At 57.9% G+C, this 21,727-nt stretch overlaps 2 protein-coding genes and 2 long non-coding RNA genes across 15 annotated transcripts in view; 2 read left to right on the top strand and 2 right to left on the bottom strand.

The window, feature by feature from the left end:
• Positions 1 to 2,047: 2,047 nt before the first annotated feature.
• LOC108291644 lies at positions 2,048 to 6,720 on the top strand. Of its 2 annotated transcripts, none has more exons than XR_001819983.2 (2): positions 2,048 to 2,137; positions 2,930 to 6,720. It is a non-coding gene; the product is annotated as an uncharacterized LOC108291644 (long non-coding RNA). The 2 variants fall into 2 exon arrangements; XR_005197345.1 differs by lacking the exon at positions 2,048 to 2,137 and adding an exon at positions 2,539 to 2,753.
• Positions 6,414 to 9,699, bottom strand: SLC25A1 (solute carrier family 25 member 1). The gene is made up of 9 exons (XM_017512099.2): positions 9,421 to 9,699; positions 8,985 to 9,092; positions 8,802 to 8,901; positions 8,587 to 8,725; positions 8,027 to 8,111; positions 7,736 to 7,840; positions 7,458 to 7,573; positions 7,306 to 7,379; positions 6,414 to 7,129 (listed from the first exon to the last, which is right to left on the bottom strand). The coding sequence occupies exons 1-9, from the start codon at positions 9,512 to 9,514 to the stop codon at positions 7,015 to 7,017; spliced, it is 936 nt and encodes a 311-aa protein (XP_017367588.1). The 5' UTR covers positions 9,515 to 9,699; the 3' UTR covers positions 6,414 to 7,014.
• Positions 9,700 to 10,307: 608 nt separating this feature from the next.
• The window catches only part of CLTCL1 (clathrin heavy chain like 1), a 128,738-nt gene continuing 117,318 nt past the window's right edge, over positions 10,308 to 21,727 (bottom strand). For 8 of the 10 annotated variants that reach the window (XM_037732647.1, XM_017512088.2, XM_017512095.2 and 5 more), the window contains 5 exons: positions 18,410 to 18,520; positions 17,993 to 18,163; positions 14,218 to 14,439; positions 11,599 to 11,674; positions 10,308 to 10,828 (listed from right to left, as the gene is read on the bottom strand). In XM_037732647.1, the coding sequence (XP_037588575.1) occupies positions 10,710 to 10,828; positions 11,599 to 11,674; positions 14,218 to 14,439; positions 17,993 to 18,163; positions 18,410 to 18,520 (699 nt within the window). In that variant the 3' untranslated portion in view covers positions 10,308 to 10,709. Of the gene's footprint in view, positions 10,829 to 11,056; positions 11,097 to 11,598; positions 11,675 to 14,217; positions 14,440 to 17,992; positions 18,164 to 18,409; positions 18,521 to 19,594; positions 20,151 to 21,727 lie in introns of those variants that run through there. The other 2 variants (XM_017512092.2, XM_017512097.2) reach the window with 2 other exon arrangements.
• The window catches only part of LOC108291645, an 8,303-nt gene continuing 2,434 nt past the window's right edge, over positions 15,859 to 21,727 (top strand). Inside the window, exons 1-2 of one of the 2 annotated variants that reach the window (XR_005197344.1) lie at positions 15,859 to 15,992; positions 18,437 to 18,490. This is a non-coding gene — a long non-coding RNA (uncharacterized LOC108291645). Of the gene's footprint in view, positions 15,993 to 18,433; positions 18,491 to 21,727 lie in introns of both variants that reach the window. The other variant, XR_005197343.1, reaches the window with a different exon arrangement.

Below are 21,727 nucleotides of genomic sequence, written 5' to 3'. Positions count from 1 at the left end.
TGCGACTAAAGAACAGACCTGGCTGTTTCCGGGACTGGATGAAGCTGGTCAGTGCTGAAAGAGAGAGGCAGATGAGGGGGTCAGGAATCTGGAGGGGCTGGGGGAGAATCAGAGGCCAGGGAGGAATGGAGCTTTGGGTGGGCACTAACAGACCATTGGATTTGGACAGTCAGAGCTGACACGCAGAGCCCAGGGAGCTGGAGGGTTAGGTCCCTTAGGTCCCCCACCTGCAAAAATGAGGCTGAGGTGGGGGTTGGTCCCTTGGCATGTGAGCCCAGGAGTTTCCCAAGCCAAGTGGCAGCCAAGGCGGTGGGGAGGGGGCAGGCAGGGAGGTGAGGATGGGGCGCTGGCCCTGCTCAGGACTGGTTGGCGTGGAGGGAGCTGGGGCCCAGGCCGCCCCCGCACTGAGTCGAGGCCACCCCGCTTCGAGGGCACGGCCGTCCGGATCCCCTGATTGCTTTCTTTCATCCTGGTGCCTTTCTCCGCCGCAAACGCCAGCTAATGCCTCCTTTATCACAGAATTATGGGATTTAGGGCCGGTCGCACAAAGGGGCCCTCGATAGCGGCCGTAATCAAACGCCAATCGGCCGATCTCGGGCGGGCTGGGGAAGAAAGGAGCGCCGGGGATTAGCGCGGGTACTGCGGCGGGGCCAGCAGAGATAGCATCGTCGCCGCTGCGGGGCTGAAGCCGCGGAGGGCCTGGCCGCGCACGGAGAAAGGCCGGCTTAGCTCCTGGAGCCGAGGATTCTGAAGCCATTAAGGGAGGATTAACACCCAGGTTAATCTGCTTTGGTCGCTCAATTGTCAGCAGCTAACGCGCGGGCTGAGGACGCCTGGCTCCCTGCGACCACAGGGCCTTGCCACCCGGCAGTCCAGAGCTAAGAGCTGATATCAGTTTCCCCAACTGTCACCTGGCCAATGGGCCCTCGGGCCGAGGGGAAGACGCGCACCACGGGCCAAGACGAGTGTGGATTAGTGGACCCCTTGCCCTGGCCAGCCTTCCTGCGTGATCAGGGAACAGCCCTGCCCCTCCTGTGTCAGGCTGAGAGGAGGATGCTCCCGCCCCCTCCAGACCCACACCCTTGTGGACCCTAATCACCACTGCGGCCCGGGGTGCTACCTACACACTGAGCTGGGGCTGCATGGCAACATGCATGACACACCTTTCCCCATCGGACAGGGCCGGGGGCAGCCTGCAGACAAGGTGGATGCTGACAAGGGCAGCTAGCAGCCCCCTTGCTGATCCTCCATATTCCCCTTGGGGTCCTGTCCAGGAATAGCTCCCTGAGGACCTCTGTTGACCAACTCACTGACAGGGCAGATGTGACACCACCTGCTGCCTCTCAATCCCTCCTCACTCCTCATCTTCGGTCCTCTCTCACTAGGCGGCAGAGGAAGGGACTGGGTCTCCACAGGTCCCAGGTGGGTCCTTTTGCTCGGTCTGGATTTTCCTATCTGAGGAATAGAGCGGGCTAAGGAAAGGCCTAACCAGGATATGCCAGTGTCGTGTGTGGCCTGTGCTCACTGCTGCCTTCTGTGGGGACACAATCCCAACCCCAGCTCCTTCTCCTGTTCCTACCAACAGGCCCCCAGAGTAGGTGGCTCAGAGTGGTGTGCCTACACCTGCCTCCTCCTCCATGGGGATGTGGCAAGACCACCGTGCCTTACATGAGCCCACAGGCAGCAACAAGGGGCTGGACTGGAGCTGGCCAGGCAGGCAGGATGGAGTGGGCGGGAGCAGAGGACAGGCGAGTGGAGCCCTCCGGGGAACACGGCTACGACTAGGGACATTGGAACAAAAGGTCACAAGTGGAAGAAAAGACGCAGTCATAAGTACATTTGCCCTCCCTTCCTTCCTTCAGCAGTGACCAACGACTCTCCCATTCAGGCCCTGTGGAGGGGACACAGACGTGAGCCACGGGCCCAGGCTCTGTCCTCTGGGAGCGTGGGTCCGAGGACAAAGTCAGCCAGATGGGAGGGCGCCGTCCGGGAAAGGGAAACAGACACCCCACCTGCACACGGGCCAGGCAGGGCCTGAAGGGCAGTGCGAATTACAGGGAAAAGGCGGAGCGGGAGGAAGAGTGCTCCAGGGCGAGGAAGCCGCGCCCGCAGCGATCCGGAGCGCGGTGGGGAGCAGGTGCGGCGGCAGAAGCCCAGTCCTGGGACACGCAGGCCAGTTCCAGGCAGGGGAAAGGAGGGGCGGGAGAAGCGGGAGACCAGAGAGTGTCCCCTCAGTCTGGAGCCTCAGGGTGACCCCGGCAGCCTCCAGCGTGGGCGGCCGCTGTTCCGGGGAGGCGCCGTCAGAGGCTCGGGGAGGGTGGACGATGCGGCTGGGCCGGCGAGAATCCAGGGGCTGCAGGCGAGGGTGGGGACTCGCGGTGAAACCTGAAGGTCAGGGGCTGGTGGCAGGGACCGCGAGGGGCCTCCAGGCAGCCCAGTCAATCTCGGACTAGGGGTTGAGGCCACAGCAGCGAAGGCTGCCAGGGTCAGAGCAGCGCAGCTCCAGCTTCCGCCGCACCGGCACAGCGCAAGCGCTGCCACGACGGCCGGGCGCGCCGTCGTGACGTCATCAGCGCGTACCGCCCCCACTTCCGAGCGCACGGGTGGTAGCTCATAGAGCCCGGGCGTTCCGGGAACGCGATCCTACTCGGCGGCCCTCCCTGCTTGGATCGGCCACTCCTGAGGCTGAGGAATTTCATTCCTTTTTCGAAAACGGATACCCAGGAAGCCTCTCGGTGCTCCCCCGTGGCTGGGTACTGAGCCGGGCCCGGGTGGTCTGCGGCCAGGGGCCCCGCCCCTCAGCGCAGGCGACCCTCCTGCTGGCCCTGGCGGGCACAGCGCCTCTCCAGTGACCTGGGTCGGCCCGCAGGATGAGCCCCCGGATCACGATCGCTGGCATTTTATTTACCTTCCTCCATTACAACCCCAGGCGAGTCTCCTGGGCCCCGAGAGGAGGCGGTGACAGGCCAGGGCCATCGGCAGCGGTAGCAGGGGACTGCATAGGGCTGCCTCGGGCCGACTAGCAGGCTCGCCGCGAGCCTTGGCGGCCCCAGTCCCCAGCGCATGGAATGTGCCCCGGGCCCCATGAGCTCCCGGACCCGCGGTTGTGAGACAGGGCTTGGGCTGCTTGGAGCTAGTGAGCCATCGGCCACGGCAGGCATTTGAACAGAGCTTGGAGGCAAAGGGGTGAGATGGTGCATCCATTGAGGTCACTTCAGGAGATGACACTCCTGTGGCTAAGTGTAGCCTCCCAGGTAAGGCCCAGTCAATGGAGAATCCTCAGGTGGGCGATGGGTGGAGGATACGTGTGGTTTGGCAGAGGGGACAAATGTGACAACAGTGTAATAAGGGCCATGTTGGGGAGGGTCAGTGGTCAGGGCCTGGCCCAACCTGAGCAGAAGGGAGGCTCTCTTAGGGATATTTGCCAGGTAGGAATGGGTGGAGTGGAACTACAGGGCCACCATGTTTCCCATAGGTCACACACGTTGTTGGCCTTGTCATGTTTATCCACGAATCCTGGTGTTCTCTGTGGTCCTCCCATCGTACCTTTCAGGCTGTCCTTTCAGTTCTCCACTGTCCCTGCATCACCCCTGCCCCTGTCCCTTGTGTGTTTCTGTTCAGTCCACGTTCCCAGGTGTTGAGGTGGCCCCTGATTCTGTGCCCCTTACCTAAGACCCTGTGCAGGGAATCTGTGAAAACAGAGGAAATAAAAAGTGGGGAAAATACTACTCATGCATCATTGACCAATATTGTGTTTGTTGTGAGTGCTGAGAGGGACACAACCCCAAAACCAGCATTCTCTTTGTTGGCTAAGAGGAGACAGACCCACTGTCAGGAGTCACTGGCTTTTTTGAATACTAAGCTGACTGCCATTCATCACCTACACAGGGACCCGGAAGACGGGTGGGGAGGAGGTGGCATGCAGCAGTGTGTGAGGGGAATATCTAGGAATCTGGGGAAGGGGAGGATGGAGCCGGGTAGCTGCCTGGAAGCCTCAGTACCACAGCGGTAAGGACGAGGCTGGGAGGTTGGCCAAGTCCTGCCCTGTGTGTGGTCACCACCTCACCTGATCCCTTGTCCTTTTCTCTAAGGCCATTGTCTCTCCTGGGCAGTTGTAAGGTTCAGATTCCAGGCTGTGACTTTAGCTGGTCAATGTGGCTCTGGCTGGAACAGGACATGGTGACCTGGAATCTCCATCCACAACCTTGGTATGCACTCAGCCACCTCCTGGGGCTCTCCCCAGCACTGACCAAGCTTCCTGCTTAGTAGGGAGAGGTGGAGCACAGGCTAGAAGTCAAGCCTCTTCTGCCTGCAGACTAGCTTGGAGACCCGCCCATGTGTCTCTGCCCCTCTGCCCCCAAGGGCAGGTGTCCCAGTGGCCTTAGTCTGTGCTAATCCCTGCTGTGGGCCTCCTTTCTGCAGTCTAGTTAAATGCAACTTGGCTTCCTCCAGGCCCCTGCCTGTCACTCCAGCCTCCAGCTCTTTCCTGCACAGACACCTTTCCCCTTGGGCCTCAGCTCCAAGACTGGTGGTTGCCTTCTTCTTGAAGCGATGTGTGAGGCAGCCTAGAGTGTGGGTTCTATCTACCAGGGTAGGTGGTCCCAAGGGACTCAGATCCAGCTCAGAAATTTCTGGCTGGGTTACCTGATGTCTGCCCTGTGATTCAAGGCATAAACAAGGTGGCCCTAAGGACGGCAGGGGTCCAAAGAGGATGGAGACCTATGCCATTCTACACCCTGCTCGAAGCTAGTGCAGCCTCAGCCCCTTCCTGTGGAGGGGGACAGGGACAGGACTCGGTGTAGGTGTGTGCAGTGAGTGGCTGGCATCTCTGAAGATGAGTATGTGGGGGTGGGGGTCCCCTTCAGCCATCTGTGAGGCCTTGCCTGCTCCCAGAACTGCCTGGAACCTGGGGAGACTGTAAACAACGTCCTGCAACCCCAGAAAAAAGCTGCGATGTGTGAGGGCTTGCTCTGCCTAAGCATGATTCTGAGCACCTGCAGGGAGTACAGCAAATGGATGCTGAGGCCTGGAGGGCAGACCCCAGAGAGCTGAGTGCCCCTCCAGGTTTCATGGCTGGCACTATGGACCAGTGCGGCCCACTGCCTGTCACCCCACAGGAAAGCTTCTGAGGTGCAGAACCAGTGGCCTGAGTTCCAGGGACAGGAAGTGTCTTGGTGTGGGGTTCTTGTGGTGGCACTTGCATGCCCTAGTGCACAGTGGGAGGAGGGAGGCTCTGTTGCCTGGGCCCTTTCTCCTCTGTGCCAACAGATTGGGAAGTGAGCATGGAGAGTGCCTGGCCATCCCATCACAGCACAGGTTGAGTGCTGAGATACCCACAGCCCTTCCCAGCCTGGTGGCTCTCCCCAAGGCTTGAAAACCCTGTGCTCCCTTTGTACCCCCAAGCCCATGCTTGGCTCCCAGATCCACCTCGAGCCCTTTGGACCCCAGACGTCTCCCCAGATGCACACTCCTGGGATTCTGGTACTGTGTGAGGTTGCTAGAACAGGGCAGTCTCCCCAGGGATGGGATCTGCTTATATGGAGTTTCCAGCTGGCAAAAGCTTATTTTCCAGTCTGAGCCAAATGCCTGACTTTTCCCCCACAGAGGCACTTGGACAGGAAGCTGGCTTCTCTGCACAGCCAGGGGCACCGAGTGAGCCCCATCCTTCCCAAGTGTCCTCCACGTGGCTCACTGGCTGTGGAAAGAAGGGCTTGGCCCCATGGGGACATGCCAGTGCAGAGCTCTGGCCTCCAGCCAGAGGGACACTTTTCCTTGAGGCTCATGGCTGTAGCACAAGGTGCCCAAACGACTCTGGCCAGGTAGCCCCGCCTCCTACTGCCCCAGGGCAGCTGTCTCCCAGCCTGGGTGAAGGAACAAGGAAGGGCCCCTGCTCAGAGCCTTCGGGCAGCAAAGGCCAGACACCCCTGCCTGGGGTCCAGAGGCCCCAGCATACACCCATCCCCTCTTCCTATGAGCAGCTCATTTCACTCACTGAGGAGCTGGGCATGCCCCAGAGGGGCCCTGAGCAACCCAACCCTTTCCTAAGCTTCCCCCTGGGTGAGGGGCAGGCAGTTGTCCTGGGGCTTCATCTCCCGGGCCCAGCCCCCTGCTCCGAACACTGCTCTCTGCCAGGCCACCCCAAGGCCTTGTGAACATACCCTTTTACCCACACCATGGGATCTTGCCCACAGGTCACAGGGAAGGCCAGGGTGCAGCCCAGATCCTTCTTGGCCTGGTGGTCGGCTTCTTAGGGAGTCAACACTGTGGTCACAGTGCCCTGCCCTGGGTGGACACTATTCTCTCCCTGTCCCTCTTCTGCAGTGTCCTCAGATGAGGGTGGCCTGGTCCCTGCAGAGGCACAGCCTCCAAAGTCCATGCATAGATGGGCCCATATAGGGATGAACACAGGACAGGAGGCTGCAACAGGATCCGGTTTATTCTGCCTTGGCAGGGTGGTCCTGAGAGTGGCGGGTGCCACCCTGTCCTGGGTGGAGGGAGGGCCCGAGGGCCAGTTAAGGCCAATGGCGGGAGAAGCGGGGGGCTGCAGCCCCTGGAATGCGGTGAAGCCAGGCCGAGGCCCGGAGGCAGCTGTGGTAGGCCGGGGCAGGGTGGAAGGCACCGGACTGGGACCGGGCCAGGGCTACAGGGCCGAGGACCCAGGCCACACGGGCACCCCGGGAGGCGGGGCACAGGGTTACATGACACAGAACATGAAACACAGGCACAGTGCTCACAGTAAGCACATTGACAAGTGGGCACAGGGTCACAGGCCAGATGCACACCCAGCTATGGCTGGGCCAGACACCAGGGCACAGTGGTGGTGTCACAGACCACAAGGGGGACACGGCATTATGGGACACATGGATTTGACAGCCACAATGCACAGACCAGACCACAGAGCTCGAGGGACGTGGGAAGGGGCCTTTTGGCACTACAGCACTGGATTCATGTGAGACAAGGGTGGTGGGGCACTCGGGAGGTGCCTGGGGTGGTCCCCTTGGGGCCCCTCTAGGCTTAGTCCGTCTTCCACACTTTGTTGAGCAGCTTCACCACCTCATCATAGATGATAAACACTATGGCCACATCCAGGCAGACCCGGCCCAGGCGGGGGACAGTGCCCTTGTAGAATCTGAGTGGGAGGAGGGGCAGGGAGAGGAAGGCAGGTCACCGCAGTGTCCCTAGCAGCGAAACCCCCAGAAGCTGGAGCGAGAGGCATAGAGGCCTGAAAGGAGATGGCGTGGGGAGGCCAGGTAGGTCGGGAAAGGTCTGAGGTGGGGACAATAGCCCTGGCCCTCCCCCACTCACGCCTTGAGCCCCTCCTTCCTCAGGATCTGCAAGCCACAGTCCCACGTGTTGCGGTATTTGTGCGCCTCCAGGCCCTGCAGGACATCAGCAGGCAGGGGCTGAGCAGCTAGTTCTGGCCTCATCCCCCTTCCCTCCCCTTCCCTATCCCCCACCTGCATCCGGGTCTTAATCACGTCCAGAGGAGTGTTTCCAAAGACACTGGCTGCGCCCGCAATAGCTCCGAACACTCCAGTGATCAGTGGGTTCATGGGCTTGTTGGGGTTGTCCCCTGGATATGGGGGGGGGTGAGTGAGTTGTGGTTAGAGGGTGCTGGGAGGAGCCTAGACCAGCACCTCAAAAGGTGGGTACCCGCCACGGGGTAGGGGGGAGGGCCAAGGAGAGGAGAGTACCTGGCTGTGTGCGGAGGCGGGGCCCTGTGGTGCAGACATACCTCGGTACCAGTTCCGCAGGGAGGTCATAACGAAGAAGCGGATGGCCTGGTTCGAGCCCTGCTTCAGCACGGTGGCCGTGAGGCCCTGGTATGTTCCCTTCAGCCCTGGGGGCAGGCAGGCACCGGGTTACCCTGCAGCCTCTCAGGCCCCGGCTGGGAATTGGTGGCGGGGGAAGGGGAGGGGAAGAGGGAGGCAGGTGCTGCACAGAGTCCAAAGCAGGATGGGAGGTGCAGGTCCTTCCCACCCTGGACCAGGTCCCTGAGCCCTGGCGGGAAGGTCAAGTGGCTCACCTTGTTCCCGCACAATCTCCCTAACCCCGTGGAAGAATCCTCTGTACTTGGGGTTTGGAGAGGTCTGGTCGTGGATGAACTTCACCTGAGAGAAGCAAGGGGGGCAGGTTCTCGGCTGCCACCTGGGTGGGTCCTGGCTAGCAGGCAGGACCAGGGCCCATGGTGGGGGGGAACTGGGGCTGCAGCTCCTCCCTGGGAGGCAGCGCCAACACCACCCACACGGACCATGCCCTGGGACACAGGGCAGCCCTGGTAGCCAGACTCTACCTTTACGTTTGCTGCTTTTTTCCAGTTTTGGCAGTGAACGTGTCATTTGTTTTCTGCTTTATAAAAGTACTTTGTAAAAACTTTAGGGCTACCTTTAGCAAAGACTCGGCTTCCACAGGCAGCCCTTCCTGGCAGGCGTCCTGCCCCAGGGCCCCGAGATCACCTTGCTGATCTTCCTTGGCACCCACGAGACCCGCCCCAGCTTGCCGGTTGTCTCTGGAGCGAAGGGCCAGCGCGGCCGCCCCTCCCCCTACTCCCTGCATGTCCGGGGTCCTCACCAGGACCTTCCCCACCTTGATGGTCTCCATGGGGCACACGACCACTACGGCCTCAGCCACGCCGGCACCCAGGCCGCACAGCAGCCCGCGTGTGCTGTCCAGTCGTCCCTGGGCATCCCGCATGTGGTTGCTGAGGAACTCGAACATTCCGAACCTGCAGAATGGAGGCGGGTGAGTGGGGCTGCCGTGGCCTAGCCCCCCTCCCGCAGCAGGCCCGGGCCGGGCCTTACCTGACAGCCGCCTTGGGGATGGAGCCGTAGAGCAGGGAGCTGAGGCCGCGGTACAGGCCGAGGACGCCATGGCTGCGGACCGTCTGCCGCACGCAGTCCCCTGGGGAAGGGGGCAGTCAGGACTCCACCGCCCTTCGTGCTGCGGCCCTGGGTGCCCGCCCCCTGCGGCCTCCCCCTCCTCACCGATGCCCCGGTACCGCGGCGGGTGCGAGCGCTCGTCCAGCTGCAGCTGCGTCTTCACGTACTCGGTGGGGAAGGTGATGCATATTTCGATGCCGCCCGCCAGGCCGCCTGTGGGGACCGGGCACTGGCTTCTGAGACCCTGGCCCGGCCGCCGGCGCTCGGGCCCCTCCCCCGTCCCGGACTTTGCCCGGCGCGGCCGCCGCGCCAGTGTCGCGGGAACCCGGGCTGGGGCCCCACGCCCCCATCCCGTTGTTCCGGCGAGGCGCAGGGGTGACAAGCGGCAGGCGGGCGAGCCCCCGCGCGGCGGGTGGGGACCAGGACCGCTCCCCACGATCCCCCAACCCACGGCCCAACCCGGAAGTGGGGCGGGGCCTCGGCGTCCCGGGCCCACCCGGAAGCGCGGCGGGACGGGGGTCCGCATCCCGGAGGGGCCCACCTGCCAGGATCGCCTTCCCCGGGTGCGTCAGCTTGGCCTTCCCGGACGCTGGCGCGGCGGCCGCCAGAGCTCGCGGGCCGCGGGGCGCGGCCATGGCGGGCGGCAGGCGGGGCGCCCGGTGGTGAACTCGGGTCCGAGCCTCCTGAACTCCACGCTCGGTCTGGGGTGGCGGCGGCGGCCGGTTATGGTCCCGGGGGCGGGGCGGGCGCGTCAGCTACGGGTCCCGCCCCGCGTGGTCTGAGCCGGGCTCCGCCCCCGGCCCACCCCGTGCGGGCCGGGAAACTGAGGCCGGGGCGGGGCGCGCCGAGGCAGGCGTAGGGGCGGGGCTAAAGCGCAGCCAATGGCCGAGGCCGAGACCCTGGCGACGGCGAGCGGCGGGGCCAGGGGCGGGGCTGCGGGAGGCAGGGCTACGGCCCAGCCCCGAGCTATGGATCAAGGTGCACAGTGTGCCGCGCCGCCAAGGGCGCGGGGTGCGGGTCTTGGGTCTGCGCGACTGCCGAGAGCGAGGGGATCCCGGAGGCCAGGGGCACACCTTCCCTGAAAACACGTAGGGCTAGCCCCGTCCCTGAGGAACTCGAACGTTCTGGCTGAACCTGGAGGCAGGTGAGAAGGCGCTACGCCTCCGGGGCCCCTCCCGCAGCGGCCAAGTGCCGGGCCTCACCTGGCGGTTCCCACCCACACCTCTCCGGGATTTAGAGTTCCTGCGCTCAGCGAACATGGTCAGGAAAGACCCCAAATACAAGCAGCTGTATTCTTCTAGGTGGCTTCTCTGGGCAACGCAGATCCCACATCCTGCAAAGAGGTCCCAGGAAATCTTTAATGGACTGCGGGGCCCAGGAAACTGGACCCTCTCCTTCCTACCCACACCAGCACCAAGCAGAGCACCGTTGCCTGGATAAACCGACTTTAATATTTATGATAGCCAGGAGGCTCGGAGTCCTGTTATGAGGCCTGGTACCTCCAAACAAGACGTGTTCAGGTTGTCTTCAAACTGGCCTGGAGGGGGCAGCTCCAGCCAGTGGGGGACACTCACAAGGAATGCCTGGCTCCAGCAGAAGGGCCCACAGTCCAGTCCTGTTGGCGGCTGAAGCTGGTCTTGCACCGTCAGCCTCTACCCTGGCCTCCCCAGGCTCTGGGATGGCTCAGAGGTTGCCATCATTGGGTTTCAGCAAAAATAAATAACGTCCAGGTGTCCCCGCCTCCCACTGCGGGCCCCTGTGTTGCTGGAGTGACATGCTCCTTGGAGAAGTTAGTAACTCTGCAGGTAGAGTGGGTGGAGACAGCGCCCACTACAGGCGTAAGTTGTACATGAGAGGCTGGAGAAAGGCAGGAGCAGCGGCATATCCAAAGGGGAAGCTGGCAGGGGCTGGGGCCGCGGAAGGGCCTGCTGTCAGTATCAGCTGCTGGCCTGCAGAGAGGGACACCCATAGTGAGCAGAGCTCTTCCTGCCCATGGGGTCCTCTTCTGGCTTCCCCTGAGTAGCCCAGGACCCAGAGAGCAGGGTCTACAGGACCAGCCCTTACCACCCAGAGGCTGAGACACCAAGGGAGCAGGCACCCAGAGGCAAGGAGCATGGGGTCTGCCAGAGAGGCTGGCCTGGCTTGAGGGTAAGCTAGTCCCCAAATGGGACACTTACTTAGTGCAACTGGTTGGGTCTCATTCATGCCCATCAAAATCTAAAAAAACCAGATTGGTATTAATGGTGGAGGGACACACTCAGCAGGAGGCTTGTGACCGCCGGCGTGCTGCACACTCACACCACACCCTCAGGCCTGTGTTGGCCCCGAGGTGTTCCAGTACCCCTACCCCACAGCCTGTCCCGTCTGCTCTACAGCCAGGCTGCCCTGGGCAGGTTCTCAGGGCACAGCCCCTCCCAGCACACACCAGCAGCAGCCTTGCTGCCCAGGGGGCCAGGCCTGGCAGGACACAGCAGCAGCTCACAGCTAGGCAGGCACCCCCATCGGAAGGCAGGCACCTTTACAGCAGGGAGGACAGTGGCCATGCCAGCGTTCCTGGACATACACTTCTCCACACCCAGCAGCCACTGGGATTGTTCCGGCCCCTACCCATCCATTCCCATCCTCATCCCCATTCAAAGCCCGGCCAGGAAAGGGCAGTGGGACTTGAATCCCTCCCTGCTCCCTTTTCAGGGGGTTGGGGGCTACAGGTGCCACCTACCAAACATGAGAGGGGCAGGCTCCGTCACATGCTCCTCTTGCTTGCACAGACTCTCCAAGGCATCCAGTTTGTCCACCTGCAAGGAGGCGAAAGCATGTGAACAGCTGCTTGACAGAGTGCAGTCCCAGCCTCCAGGTGAACGTGGAGTGGAAGATCAGGACACAGGGCCTCCAGGAGAGTGAGAACGGAAGAGGTGGACACAGGCAGATGTGGAGCAGCCCAGCCCACACCCCATGCACTTTTAGAATGCAGCAAGGCGTGGAGAGGTGAAGCCTTGGTAGCTGGCTGAGACAGAGTGCCCAGCAGGGTCCCCAGGGCTTCCCAGTGGGCACTGGGGCAGTCATTTGTTACAGGCTGAGGGTGTGGCCTGCTCATGGGGGCCAAGTCCTCCTTTAGATATAAGGACACTGCCATTTACTGACCTGCAGGGCTAGGGCCATGCCAGGGAACAATACCTGCTTCTGACTCCAGCCAGTCCAGTCTGCCCACCCCTCCTGACTAGCAGAGAGATCATGGCTCTCAGAGACAAGTCACCTGGCACCTAGACACTTCACCTGAGAAGCACTGAGGACAAACTGCCTCCTCACTCTTCCCTGAGGCTTCACCAGGCACCAACCCTGCCTCTTGCCAAACAGCAAGGCGGCAGCAACTGTGCAGCTAGGATCCCCTCACAAAAGCACTGAGTAAGAAAGAGAAACAAGGATGTGCCCCTGTGAGCCGGGGTCTGGGGGCTGAGAGGTGAGGAGGGAGCAGGACAGGTGCACTGGCCCTGCTGCCTGTCCTTGCTACCTACAGCTTGCTGACACTCAGGCTGAGGGCTCAACTAGGCCTGTACTGTCCCTGCACTGGAAGAGCACTGGGGGCGTCTCAGAGGGATGGCCCTCGAGTTTCCCAGATGAGCCACAAGGCCCCGGGCCCAGCTGTCCTCCAGGAAGGGACTGTACTTCTTGTCCGCACCCTCATCCTCCCAGCACTGCTGTGTGGAGTCAGCTGGGCCCCAGCTCAAGCTGAGAATCAGCTCACACCCTGACACCACTGACTGGGAAACCCCTTGCCAGCCCCCTCCTCTCCTTGAACTCTCCCCATGACAGGCACCTCATCTGCCCCTGTAGGAATAGGTGGGCAGCAGCAGGGCAGAAGCCACCACTTCCCAGGGCCAGTGGAGTCTCAGAAAACCAGGCCAAGGCTGTGCTGCCACAGTGTGGACAAAGGTGACAGTGGCTGCTAACTCAATCATCTACAACAGAAAGAATGTGCTCCTCAAAGTCCTGGGGGATCCCCTGGTACTTTGACCCCCACAGCAATGACATCCCTGAGGCCTGGGTGAGCCTGAGTTCCTCTAACACGAACCCATGGGCCTCTACTGTCAGGAAGAGATTCATGCACATTCTTCCTTCCTTGTGCAGATTCTCAGAACACAGACTGCTTTCAGGAAAGACACCTGAGGGATGGGAAAAGCCGCTTATCTTGGTGAGAGCAGCTTCTACAGGCACACACCAGACACTGCACACCACACACCGCACACCACACACCACATTCCATACACACGGCCTATAGGGAGCTGCCATCCACTTGGTGGGGGAACCAGGGCCCTTGTCAACCCAATCAGTCTATGTCCTCTGGCAGCCCACTAATCTCAGGCTACGTGGTCAGGGCTGCCCTTCCTCCCCACCCCTTGAGAGTCATCAGGGAGTCTCTCACTCAGGTGTGGTATGCAAATGGGATGGGGTCTCACTGTCCTGCAGGAGGGTGATGGCCTCTGGGATGGCCTTCTTCAGGGGCTGGGCAGCCCCCTGGAGGCTAAAGCAGGCAGCATGGGCCTGCCTTCTGGTTTCCTTCCTACCTCCCACTCCCCTGGGAGGCCCCTCCCTTCCCTTGCTCCACTGAGTGATGCCTCAGCATGAGTGCCTTCTGAAAGTTTCCATCTGGCTGAAGGAGGTTAGATGGGCAAGTAGATGCTACTAGAGGTGGCTTTTCCAGTGTTAGAACAAACTGTACCAGGTGACACTGCTGACACAGGTCTCTGGACAGGGGCTAAAGCTAGGTCGCAGCAGGGACTCCTAGGACTTCAACACCCAGGGAGAGTTTTATAATCAGATACTGTCACTTCGAAGAAGCAGACAGAGCCATTCTCCCTATAGCTGTTAGGATTCAGTGCATCCGTGAATACTCCGACTACGTGTTCAGCAAAAGGCAGCTACCACCAACAGGTATGCTAATAGCTGCACCCCCCAGACGCCACTGGGAGCTCCACAGGGAGCTGGGATTGCCAGCCACCTCACTGTCACCCTGATGAAGTCCAGGGCTGGGGACGAGCATGCCTGTTGTGTTCCTGGCAGTGTGCCCACTGGACAGCTGCCCTGGGAGGGTCTGCAGGAGAGTTGCTGCCAGTGAGCACTTTCCATGATGATTTTCTGGAAGGGCTTAATGTTGGACAGAAAACCACTTGAGCATGAAGGAAAGTAGCCACTCCTGAAGGCAGGCCAGGGCTGGCTGGGCAAGCTGAGTTGTCCTCAAATGGGCCCACCCTTAAGGACCCAGCAGACCTAAGGCTAGTCACTGCCAGGGGTGGGCCATGCCACACAGAGGCCAGGGAGCTGCAGCTGGCCTGGCACCTACCTTGCTCAGGTACTCCCTCATCACCTGGATGAAGTAGGGCATGGCCAAGTTCATGAGGTTGTGCCTCCAAGCCAGCTCGAGCACCACATCTGGGCGAAGCAGGTCATAGCAGGTGAAGAGAGCGGCTGTGAAGCATTCCCTCTTGTCTTCCTCCAGGAACCACTGAAGCAACTTCTGGGCCAGCTCAGCATCCTGCGATTCTGCGGCATGCTGCATGGCATCCTGTAGCCAAGGCAAACGCTTGCTTGGGCATCCTGCAAGCAGAGGCCTTGTGCCTGCAGCAGCTGGACCAGCAGGGCAGGGAGTGGCGCCAGGCTCCACGAAGGCCTTCCTGCACTGTGGAGCAAGTCTGGACCCATGGCCGAGCCATTCCTGGCACCCTGCTGCCCACTGGTACCCCCTCCAGGGGCTGTGGAGGGGACAGAGCATGGTCCTCTTAGCCCCTGTGGAACTGCCTGCAGGTGGCTCACAGAGGCACAGGTGCCATGGGAGACAGGAACTCCGGCCCTGAGGGCAGAGGGCGTGCACAGGTTGCTGTGAGGCAGGCACTGATGGGGGTTTGGGGGTTGGGGTGTTGCAGAGGTGTTGTGCTCAGGCCCATGGAGCATGACGCCAGGGGAGCAGTCAGGAGGGATATGGCTACTGCTCTAGAAACAGCAATTTGCTTTGTCTTCAAGTGGCTCAAAACCCCCTAACTGCTGTTTTCATCCTTGCAAATGCATTTGTCTAAGACAGTATCATTGATAACACCTGCACCTGACCAGTCCTGACCAGCCTGCACTTTCTGTGGCCATTCTCTATTTTTTAGCCCCACAACAGGCACTGGATCACCTGACTCCAGCATGGCCCTCTGTGGCAAGGGCTATTAGTATTCCTTTCTGAGACCAGGAACCTGAGACCCAGATGAAATCAGGTACACAAGGCCACTCCACCTGGAGTTGGCCATGACCCACTGACAATGACCTGTGCTCTCCAAGGATACCCTGTGGCAGTCCCAGCTCCACATACCCGCCCTGCAGCACGTGCCTCTGAGTTCCGCTTGGAAGGCCCCTGAGGACGCCCAGTACCCACATCCGCATGGATCCAACATGCTGAGCTGGCTCCAGAAAGAACTATCTCCTGTCGGCATGCTGCTCACCGAGCGCTACCTCCTGCCCCACACTGTTCCTACAAAGGCACCAGGATTCTGACCCGCAAGTGAGAGCTCCTGGTGCCTTTGGGTCGCCACTTTGAGGACCTGTGACACCTGCTCCCTGCCGTGCCCTCCACTGGCCCAACCTACCCTTGCTGACTTGTCCTCCACATGTGCCGAAAGTGGGCACCGCACTGTCCCTCCTCTGTGGGCCTCAGGGACTGTCTCACTGGCTTCCCAGAGGACTTCCAGTAGAAGCAGCCCCTGGGAAGCTCCCAGTCAGCCTCCTGCTCCTGCGGCCTGGAGCCAGCTCGAGTTAGGCACTCCCATGCCCTCTTCTCTCATCGCCACCCTGGCCCATGCCACTCTCAGGGCAGCTCGATCCCGGTCCCATCCCTGTGTCCAGCTCTCCAGTCTACACCTGCAGGACCCTGCTCTTCACTGGTGAGTGTAGGAGGGCCCCACTGACCAAGTTTTCATCTAAATGCTACTTCTGTCATCTGGAAATATGTTTTTCTGTTGCTGGATGGCTTTGCCCCTGACTGGACACACTGTGACCTGGCCACTCCTCCAGGAAGACTCCAGGAGGCTTCATCTCTGGCCTCAGGGTAGGCTCCTTCAATGGCAGTGCTGACCTTGGGAGGTATGTGGGGGCAGCCGCCTGTGCATCGGGGCTTGTGGGCCCCATCCTGCCTCTACCTCCTACATGTAGCACCACACCCTCAGCTGTGACAACCAAACATTCCCTGGGGCTACAGTCACCCCTGGCTTAGAGCCACTGTATGCTCAGCTACTTTCTATCTGTGGCTTTGTCCTCTGGACTCTCTTCTGGGCCCACGTGGCTTGGAGTGGGTGGCTGGGAAGGCCAGTAGACCTCTGGCAGCACTTATGGCCCTGCTCACTCATCACTGCCTGAGTGTGGAGGAGGCTGTGTTTAAGCCCCTGACAGGGTCCACATGGGTGAGACTGGCTGTGACCAGCCAGCTGAGGGTGGCCTTTCCTCAGTTGTGTCTGAGCCCAGCTGCCTCTTCCCAGAAGCCAGGTCCAGAGACCTCCACGTGGAGTCTCAGAGCCTCAGCAGCTTTTCCTTTCTGTTCCCCTGTGGGCACCTCAGGAAGGACCACAAGCAGTGTCACTAAGGGCTGGATGTCACGGACACTCCAAAACACTGGAGGTGACAAAGTAAGGTCAAACACAATGCAACACTGATGCCAGGGATCACAGGCCTCCATGGAGTCCGAGCCAACAGCCACAGCCCAGGAGCCATGAGAATGAAGCCCCTGTGCTGGACAAGAGGTGGCAGCTGTCCATGTGTCCTGGGAAGATACTCAGGAATGCCCAAGGCCAACTCCAGAAGTAACACCCTCAGGTCAAGTCCAGAGTCTCTGGGAACATGGAGACCTTGGGAATTGGCTCAGCTGTGTAACACAGCACAAAGACCCTCTGGTACAACTCCACCTTACTCCCCGGGCAGATGTTCAGGCCAAGCAGAGGATGTTAATGCCTTCAGGGTCTTGGTGGTCCCTCCAGGCAGCCCAACCTGCCTGGCAGATGCCTGGACCCCAGTCAAAGAATGGTACTAAGATACCTCTCACCAGCAGAAAAACACATTCTTTTTTTTTTTCCCTCTCAAGTGATCCTCTCACCTTGGCCCCTAAAGTAGCTGAGACTACAGGTGTATACAACTGTACTCAGCTTTGAAACACATGTTTTGAATGTGATTTTATTTTTTTCCTTTTTTTTTTTTTTTCCAGACAGTGTCTCACTCTGTCACCCAGGCTGGAGTGCAATGGTGCGATCTTCACTCACTGCAACCTCCACCTCCTGGGTTCAAGCGAGTCTCCTGCCTTAGCCTCCCAAGTAGCTGGGATTGCAGATGTGCACCGTTATACCTAGCTAACTTTTGTATTTTCAATAGAGATGGGGTTTCACCATATTGGCCAGGCTGGTGTTGAACTCCTAACCTCAAGTGATCTGTCCGCCTTGGCCTCCGGATGTGCTGGGATTATAGGCGTGAGCCACTGCTGGGCCTTTGAATTTAATTTTAATTTAGGTTCTAAAATTCCTTGTTGCCTAGGGAGCAGTGGTGTGATCATAGCTCACTGCAGCCTCCGACTCCTGAGCTCAAGTGATCCTCCCTTCTCAGCCTCCCAAGTAGCTGGTACTAATATCCATCATTACACCCAGTGAAGTTTTTGGAAAGACAGGGTCTTGCCATGCTGCCCAGGCTGGTCTCAAACTCCTGGGCTCAAGCACGCCCCACCTCAGCCTCCCAAAGCACTGAGATTACAGGTAATTCCCCAAATCTTCATAGGAAGTAAAGTGGGTGCTAAGAAGTGAATCTTGCCACACTGTTTTGGTAGAGTGAAACTTACACATAACTGCCACGAAAATAATCAACTCCATAAGGCTCTGTCTCTCAATCCAAACAATTTTTAAGGGGTTTTAGATCACTCCCAACTGTTACCCCATGTTCTAAATATGGTCTCCCCTTAACACCAATCCCACCACCCACCATGAGGATCTCCTGGTGAAGCTCAGAGCCAGGTCTCAGGAAAAAGAGGGAAGGGGTGTGATCCCCAAAGCATCAGGAGGCACACTGAGGCGGGAGGGTGGAAGGAAACAGGGGCCCGGGACACCAACCTTGTAGAGATGATCCTTCTTGCAGAGCTCCACGCTCTGGGCCCACTGGTTATTGCCCTTGTACAGAGAGGCCGCAATGCGCCTGAACTCCATCAGCTGGTGCTTCTCCAGCCGCTGAGCCAGGCTGATGTTGTCAAAGTTGTCATAGGCATCGATAGATGCCCTTAAGCCCTAGGAAGATAGCCTTTGAGGGATGGGACACTGATAGGGGCTGCTGCACATAGAGCAGGCACATTGTGTTACTTGATGGCTGTTGCTATCACCATGGCCTTAGAAAGGCCCCTACCCATATATCCACTGGTGTCCCATAGGGCCTGCACACCCTCCTGTGCAAAAGCAGCCTCTTTGATAACAGAATGGCAGGTGCAGGGGAGGAGCTCAGCCCACCCGGGATAGGGCTCCCTCCTGCACACCCACCTGATAGTCCTCCTCCTCTGTCAGCAGGTGGTTGAGTGCCTCATTCACACTCTTGTTGTTGTGGCTCTGGACTGACCGCAGGTAGGGTTTCACCAGGGGCAGCTGACCTGCCTGACAAGTTGGGGGAAACATCAAGGCACTTGGCCAAGCTTGTTCTGGGGATACTAGGCAGGGGTACAGGTGGGCACATGCATGCCATCCACTTGAATAGGCCAGCTCTGGAGCCTGGGGCACTTTCTGGACACCTGGAACCAAAAGGCCTATACTCACACAAAGAGGACTGTCTGGGCCATTCAGTGGATGCCAATGTCACCATAGACATTCACACCTCAAAGACACTGTGGTTTGGTTCCAGACCACCACAATAAAGTGAATATTTCAATAAAGTGAGTCATTAACTAACGTTTATGCTGCAGCATGTTAAGTGTGTAACAGCATTATGTCTACAGAAACAGAGTACACACCTTAATTAAAAATGCTTTATTGCTAAAGAATGCTAACAATCACCTGAGCCTTCAGTGAGCTGTAATCTTTTTGCTGGGGAAGGTCTTGCCTTAATGCTGATGGCTGCTGATTCATCCAGGTGGTGGCTGCTGAAGGCTAGAGAGGCTGTGGCAATTTCTTTTTCTTTCTTTCCTTTTTTTTTTTTTGAGATGGGGTTTTGCTCTTACGCCCAAGCTGGAGTGAAGTGGTCCAATCTCGGCTCACTGCAATCTCTGCCCCCCAGGTTCAAGTGGTTCTCCTGCCTCAGCCTCCTGAGTAGCTGGGACTATAGATGCCCACCACCACGCCTGGCTAATTTTTATATTTTTAGTAGAGATGGGGTACCTCCATGTTGGCCAGGCTGGTCTCAAACTCTTGACCTCAGGTGATCTGCCTGCCTTGGCCTCCCAAAGTGCTAGGATTGCAGGCGTGAACCACTGTGCCTAGACAGCAATTTCTTTTTTTTAAGATGGAGTCTCGCTCTGTTGCCCAGGCAGGTACAGTGGTGCAATCTCAGCTCACTGCAACCTCTGCCTCCTGGGTTCAAACGATTCTCCCGCCTCAGCCTCCTGAGTAGCTGGGATTACAGGTGCACATCACCATGCCTGGCTACTTTTTGTATTTTCAGTAGAGATGGAATTCCACCATGTTGGTCAGGCTGGTCTTGAACTCCTGATCTTGTGGTCCACCCACCTCAGCCTCCCAAAGTGCTGGGATTGCAGGCATGAGCCACTGTGCCCAGAAGGCAATTTCTTAACATAAGACCTCAGTGAGGTTTGCCTCACTGACTGACTCTTCCTTTTATGTAAGACCACTCTGGACTTGTGTTTCATAAGACAAAAACAAACAAAACAAACAAACAAAAAGACTGCTCTGTAGCATGCAGTGCTCCTCAGTAGCACTGTACTCACAGTAGAACATCTTTCAAAATTGGCCTCAGTCCCAACCTTGCTGCTGCTTTATCAACTAAGTTTATATACTATTCTAAATCCCTTATAGTAATTTCAACAATGTTCACAGCATCTGCCCCAGGAGTAGATTCTATCTTAAGAAACCACTTTATTTGCTCATGCCTAAGAAACAAGACCTCATCTGTTTAAGTTTATCCTGAGATTGCAGCAATTCAACCTCTTCTTCAGGCTCCACTTCTAATTCTAGTCCTCCTGCTGTTTCTACCACATCTGCAGTGACTTCTTCCACTGAAGTCCTGAACCCTCAAAGTCATCCAGGAGGGTTGGAATCCACTTCTTCCAAACTTCTGTTAATATGGAAATTTTCCTTATATAATGATGTCTTATTTATTTTCAACTTTTTGTTGATACATGATAGTTGTGCAAATTTATTGGACAGCTATCATGTATCAATAATATCAATATTACGTATGGACAACATATGTGATATTCTGATACATGTACATATGTGGAATGATCAAATCAGGGTAATTAGGATGTCCATCACCTTAAGCATTTATCATTTCTTTGTGTTGGGAACATTCTCTTCTAGCTATTTGGAATGCACAATAATTTTTTTTTTTGAAACAGAGCTCTGTTGCCCAGGCTGGAGTGTAAGGGCATGATCTTGGCTCACTCAACTTCTGCCTCCTGGGTTCAAGTGTTTCTCTTGCTTCAGCCTCCGAAGTAGCTGGGATTATAGGTGCCTGCCATCATGCCTGGCTAATTTTTTGTATTTTTAGAAGACACAGGTTTCACCATATTGGCCAGGCTGGTCTCAAACTCCTGACCTCAGGTGATCTGCCTGTCTCAGCCTACCAAATTGCTGGGATTACAGCATGAGCCACCGTGCCTGGCCTTGAAATGCACAAAAAATTATTGTTAAGGACAGTCAACTGACTGCTATAGAACACCACAACTTATTCTTTCTTCTTTTTTTCTTTTTTTGAGATGGAGTCTCCCTCTGTGGCCCAGGCTGGAGTACAGTGGTGCAATCGCAGCCTAATGCAACCTCCACCTCCTGGGTTCAAGCGATTCTCCTGCCTCAGCCTCCCAAGTAGCTGGGACTACAGGTGCCTATCACCACGCTGGGCTGCTTTTGTATTTTTAGTAGAGACGAGGTTTCACCATGTTGGCCAGGCTGGTCTCAAACTCCTGACCTCGGGTGATCTGCCTGCCTTCGTCATTTGCCCTCCTTGGCCTCCCAAAGTGCTGGGATTACAGGCATGAGCCACCATGCCTGGCCATTAATTAGCCTAATTTCTTTCTTTTCTTTTTTTTTGAGACAGAGTCTCACTCTCTTGTCCAGGCTGGAGTATAGTGGTGTGATCTCTGCTCACTGCAACCTCTGCCTCCTGGGTTCAAGCGGTTCTCCTGCCTCAGTCTCCTGAGTAGCTGGGATTACAGGCAGCTGCCACTGTGCCCGGCTAATTTTTTAATTTTTAGTAAACATGGGGTTTCACCATCTTGGCCAGGCTAGTCTTGAACTCCTGACCTCTTGATCCACCTTCCTCAGCCTCCAAAAGTACTGGGATTACAGGCGTGAGCCACTGTGCCCAGACTGATTAGCCTAATTTCACTGTTGTTTTGTCTTAGGGAACAGGGACGCCCAAGGAGAGGAAGAGGGACCAGGGCATGGCCAGTCAGTGGAGCATTCAGAACACACACAACATTTATCCATTAAGTTTGCCTTCTTATAGGAGCTTCCCTAAACAATTACAATAGTAACATCAAAGATCACTGGTTGTGTGCACTGGCTCAAACCTGTAATCCCAGCACTGGAGGAGGCCAAGGCAGGAAGATTTCCTGAGGCTAGGAGTTTGAGATTGCAGTGAGCTATGATCACACCACTGTACTCTAACCTGGGCAGCAGAGGACTGTCTCA

This window comes from Cebus imitator, unplaced genomic scaffold (assembly GCF_001604975.1).
Source record: "Cebus imitator isolate Cc_AM_T3 unplaced genomic scaffold, Cebus_imitator-1.0 Scaffold461, whole genome shotgun sequence".
NCBI classification, from domain to species: Eukaryota; Metazoa; Chordata; class Mammalia; order Primates; family Cebidae; genus Cebus; species Cebus imitator.
Note: the sequence above shows the minus strand (reverse complement) of the source record. Positions and strands in the feature narration are given on the sequence as shown.

Coding starts and splice junctions, on each gene's coding strand:
- SLC25A1 (XM_017512099.2), bottom strand. CDS start 9,514: ATGGCCGCGCCCCGCGGCCCGCGAGCTCTGGCGGCCGCCGCGCCAGCG. Junction 8,902..8,984: donor GCCGCGGTACCGGGGCATCG/GTGAGGAGGGGG, acceptor CCCCTTCCCCAG/GGGACTGCGTGCGGCAGACG. Junction 8,112..8,586: donor GCCCCATGGAGACCATCAAG/GTGGGGAAGGTC, acceptor TGCTTCTCTCAG/GTGAAGTTCATCCACGACCA.